This window comes from Rhagoletis zephyria, unplaced genomic scaffold, assembly GCF_001687245.7.
Source record: "Rhagoletis zephyria isolate East Lansing unplaced genomic scaffold, Rhagoletis_zephyria_1.1 Rzeph_scaffold_03387, whole genome shotgun sequence".
In the NCBI taxonomy this organism is placed as follows: domain Eukaryota; kingdom Metazoa; phylum Arthropoda; class Insecta; order Diptera; family Tephritidae; genus Rhagoletis; species Rhagoletis zephyria.
The window spans coordinates 54,485-59,984 of record NW_016160470.1 but is presented as its reverse complement, the minus strand read 5'-3'; the positions used below and the strand labels follow the sequence as shown (position 1 = coordinate 59,984).

Below are 5,500 nucleotides of genomic sequence, written 5' to 3'. Positions count from 1 at the left end.
ATTCATTCTAATACATACGTAGTGTCGGATTTATTTATTGCAATGCTAAAAATGTTATTTGCGAAAATTGAGGTTTTGCGTTTATCGAAAGTCGCGATTAAGGGTACTGTACCTGCAAAAATCTTGTGTTTCGCAAATAAAATTAGTTTTAAAAAATATTTTTTCGAAAAAAATCACCTCATATGACAGAAAAGTTTAAGCTTTATCAATGGAATAAAAATAATGCGATATTTAGAGATAGTTTGAAATCGGTCTAGCTTGCGTAAATCTTAATATTTTTCCGAAATATTTTGGCGGTACTATTTAAATATATTGAAATTTATAATTTCGGTGGAAAACCCGCAACTCTTTTTTTTTGGTGATGCACCCTAATGTACGTACATATATACCTAATGGCGCTAACAGTGACAAATCCCTACAGAAAATGTGGATTAATAATAGTGATAACATGTTGAAAGGGATAACTAGCACCGTGAATAACATGAATATGTATAAAATTAAGTGTGAAAAATATGTGTCATCCAACATATGAGACAACAAAAACAAAAAATTAGTTCCAATATGTATACAAATAGTCTAACGAAGACACATATGCATGTTTAGCAAAATCATTATTCACATAAAGTATATAGACAAAGCATGTTAGGTGTAATAATGGTTACGTGGTTAGAGGATTATTGGGCTCAGGCGACTTAGTTAGACTCAATGCGTTTTAGTTAGCTGAAAACATAATCTTGTTGTGGTTTGACTTACCTACTTCTCGAAAGTAAACTTTGAAATATCGTACAACCCTTGGCATCTTTGATTGTCACAATAAATTGATTCGCCTGCACCACGTTGTACTCGTACATGCCAGGACGCATTTGAAACCGACAAAATTCACCGGCAAATCCACGGCCGATGGTACCGCCGCCAATACCACCCAAAGGGACACCATACATTTGTTTGCCATTCTCCATATAGTAATAGTCCATATAGCAGCGACGATTCTCACGCGACACCTTCCAATAGTAAACGGAATACCTAGGAACCAGAGAGAAAGAGAATGAAAAAATGGAGTAAAATTCTTTTTGTATATAATCTGAGCTGTCACATACACATAATACGATTTCAATTAAATTATGCAATAATTCAGAAGTGGAATATTTAGAACTAAGATAAGAGTTAATAATACATAATTTAACCGAAAAAGTAAAAATTGTTATAAAATAATTCCAAAGTAAATATTCATCTTCTTGATTGGCAGAAGCACAAACCATGATTCTCGCCAACTGACGTAAATTAGAAATGCCAAGTGAAGCCTAGGCTTTCTCCTCTGTTTTTTTTTTCATTGCAGAGGAGGGGTTTCTCTTTTGCTACAAGCATCGCGACCCGCATTATATACTTTCAGAGCTGGAGCGTTTCTGTCGACTCATATGCCAAGACCAAACCAGCAGAACCACTCAATATTTTTCTCGAAAACTTGAAGAGCCAAGTATAAAATTGAGCAGCAGCATTAGCAAAAACATTAAACGGAAAATACTCCAGAAATATCCGGAGGCAGCCTCAACTGTAGGTCTCCAGGTGACAACCTCAAGGCCAGCGGAACCACTGAATATTTTTCTTGAAAACTTGAAGAGCCAAGTAAATATTACAAAGAAGCAAAATCTCAAACTAATATATTAGAATAAAATTGAGTAGCAGAAGTAGCGAAACCCTGAAACGGTAAGTCAAACTCCAGATTAATCTTAAACCAGTGTATATACTCCATGAATATCCAGAGGCAGCCGAAACAGTAGGTCTCCAGATGACAACCTCATACAAGAAGTTCGGTCAAGTACTTAGAAAATTGTGAGAAGCGATAATTGTCCTTTTTTCCTCGAAACTCCAAAGCAACTTTCGCTTTGTAATAAATACAATACATATGTACATAGTCGAGGCTCATTCATCACTAAATACGATTGCCTATTCATGCAACTATGTCATGTATGTAAACGAAAAGGATAATAGAGGCACGAAGAAAGTGCGAAAGAGAACTATTATAAACCTATTGAGGATGATGTCACGATGAAAATGTAGTTGAAGTAAAGTTAAAGGCATAGGAGGACAAAGCAACGCCAATGTTGCTAAGGGAGTAGTAGCAACAATGCAGAAACAAGTAAGCTCTCAAAAAAGCATTAAATAACTTTTTATTATTTACAGTTCTTTCCTACACATTCTTATTTACATGTTTTTATAACCAAGGCTGTTTTTCAAGGTCACTGTTACATACCGTGTATGTACGTATGTATGTACATATGTACAGTGACGGGCAAAACTGTAACGTGGTGTAACACTTTTTACTTCAGCCATCGCTATCTTTCCAAGTTCTAACGACTTTCATACTGTAACATCTGCCTCAATTTACATTTTTGTCTGCTGATTTTTTTTATTGTTGATGTATTGACTTCAAATCGTTATGAGAGAGGGAGCAGGGATGTACCACCAAGAATATACAACAAAAGGATGAAAGTCTTTAGAACTTGGAAATATAGCGTTGGCTGAAATAAAAAGTTTTGCACCATGTTACAGTTTTGCTCGTCACTGTATATGCTTGTCCACTTTTCAAGATTTTATATGCGAATGTCGTTAAGCGCAATGACATTCACTTGTATGTTGCCCCTTAACGGTCATTAACAGGAGTTGCTAGCGAAGTATGCACAAGGAAGATTTCACTTTAAATTTGTAAATTACATATGTACGTATGTACACACGAATGTCTGACATAATTTGTGTAACACATTAGGGGTATTCTCTGAGTCTTGCAAAGCCCATGCATGGTGCACAGATTGCACGGATTGCACAGTTAAAACCGGTTTTCGTATGGGACAGCTTTGCAAACCGTGCAATCCGTGCACCCTGCAAGGGCTTTTCAAGACTCAGAGAATACCCCTATTGCTTATTTATGCAGTTGGCTGAACCCATAGAAAAGCTCAAGTTCATGTGTTAAAGAAAAACGCTATGTTTAAGTCCACATGTACAAAATTGCGCTTTGCAGCTGTTTTCAAATGCTTTTAATTCGACACATATGTATGTAATTATAAAGGCATTTTATTTTCACATGCGCATGATGACTGCTGCGTAAGAAATAGCATTAAAAATCTACTACCGAACACCATTGCGTATAAGTAATTTATTTTTGTAAATGAAATGTGATGGAGTGTAAAGGGAAACGTAAAAACTGGGACAGGTGGGGAATGATGATTTTGGTGACGTGATCTCAATCACTTCATAGCCTGGACGAGCCAAAACTCGTATAGCAGTTATCCCCCGAATACACTTTGTATTAAAATCATAAGATAGGTCATCCTACTTCAAAAAAAGGACTGCCGATATTTTTTGGTCTCGGTTAAATTCGCTGACGCTATTTCAGCTTTAGACAAAAAAGGCAAGGCTTCTACATACAAGCGAAAAAATCACAATGTACGCCAAAATTTAGCGCAGAAACTCTTTTAAACATATGACCTTTAGACAATAAGCAAGTCTAAAAAAATCTCAATTACACAAATCAGATTGGTTTCCAATTGGCTTCCGCAACAACTAATAAATTAAGCATATCAAAATAAGAACAAATTTAAAATTATCTCAGAACATTACTCAAAAAGTCAATTTCTCGCCTATAAAAAATTAAACATAGCTTCTACTTTGTTTACACAGGTCGTGCTCAGCTAACACGACCAGACAAAAGTAAATGGCGGTAAGTAAATAAGTATGTAAATGAGAAAGTAAAGAGCAGAACCCACGTCAACGATGACAAAGCTGCAAATGTCAGCAAAATATTTCAAGTCTGTACGAGTCGCCACCGACGCTGCAAAGTGAATGCAGAGCATTTGATGAGGGGGCTGCGACGAGTGAAGTGACATTAAAAACCACTTGTCACAAGTGTTTTTCGCTTAATTCAACGACAGATACGATGAAAGGATGTGGGCGGTGAGATGAGTGTAACGACTTTATAGCAAATTTAGTGCTGGTTTTAGGTGCCGATGTGCCGGCAGAAATATATCAACACAGCAGGATGCCGGTGCTAATAGATGTACATACATATAATACACTGTATGTATGTTTGTGTACATATATATTGTATCTACTGTGTACAATAATTGATCCTTGGCTTGGTTTTTAAAGTGTACTCGTATAAAAGGACATACGTTGTCTGCAGGACATGTTATTATGGTTTCCTTTTCCTCCAACATTTATGGCATATCAAATAAATACTAGCCAGCTTTTATTGTGCTTAAAAGCAGGGGTCAGCATAAATGTGAATGACCAACAGCTTGAGTGGGCTTTTGCGCCTAATTGCATGCTATGCTTACTTAATTAACTCACTTTCTACACCCTGGGACTGCGTCATTTTTTTGTGAATATGAATTATGTTTATTTAAGTTTCTGTGTGCCATTTTGGCGGTGAGGGTTTAGCTCAAATTCGGCAGTTAATTTTCACTTTTTGTATTAAAAACCTGTAGTTAACTGCCGAATAGGAGTCTCGTCACTGTAAAAACGGCCCTGTGGCGTTTTTGTAATTACCAGCTCAAGATTGTGTCAAGTATTTTAGAGTAAACGGGCGTGGCTAATTTTTGGTGCCAATAAGGGCCCTTAAAACTTCAGTTTTAGTGGTGGAAATTTGACACAAAAAACCAAATAGCATCTTCAAAAAGTACATAGTATTTTTTGTACAGCTTACATATGTATGTATGTATATGAACCGAGTATGCCAGTTGTAGTTATAAATGTAAGACTTTGATATTCGAATCGATAATAGTTAAATATGTCGTCGATATCTTACAAATAGTAGAGGAGTAGATAGCAAACTTTTTATCTTTTCGTGTTATGTTTGTATAGATTTTATAAAAAAAAAAATTGCAATCGGCATACAGTACTCACTTCATTGAATTAATACGTGCAGGATACAAAACCATAAAAGTTTATTGTAAAATGTGAAATCAGAAGCTGCCGTCCCGATCCGACCAAGACGAGTTGAGGGCAGCTAGATGCGATTGAAAAACGGACAAGTACATGGAATATCGACAGATCTCTTCAAAGCTAGCATAGTAGGGTTAGTAGGGCGAAATTTCTTAGGCCTGGGTCTTTAATAGCTTGTCTTCAAACCTAGCAGATTCACACATACTGCCTGCCTATGCGTCATAGAGAAGCTGCCAATTGTGAGGCTATACGCTACGCTAATACGGCTATGGGTAATGATGTTGAGCACCACTTTTAATTCTATTCCAATAAAAGAGAACCTCTTCGAGCCCAAGCTTTTGGACAAGGTGTGCTGCTAACTTGAAACCATACCATATATAGACAAAACAAGCAGCGGGAACGACCCAGATTTTCAACGTTTGATGGATTTCGCCGACCTAAACGGGGTTAGATCACCGAAACAACAGCCCATGGTCGGGTAAAACCCGAGTCATTCCGGTACGTAGAACCGGCCATCCCAGCAGACAGCTGCTTGCGGAAGAGCCCTCGCCAAGGCACGTCA

General features: G+C 37.1%; 1 protein-coding gene across 1 annotated transcript in view; it reads right to left on the bottom strand.

Annotated features, from left to right (window-relative positions):
* Nucleotides 1–346: 346 nt before the first annotated feature.
* LOC108368921 (non-lysosomal glucosylceramidase-like) overlaps nucleotides 347–5,500 on the bottom strand; it is a 17,208-nt gene continuing 12,054 nt past the window's right edge. The window contains exon 2 of the mRNA XM_017623889.1: nucleotides 347–1,023. Coding sequence (XP_017479378.1) covers nucleotides 750–1,023 — 274 coding nt within the window. The 3' untranslated portion in view covers nucleotides 347–749. The remainder of the gene's footprint in view (nucleotides 1,024–5,500) is intronic.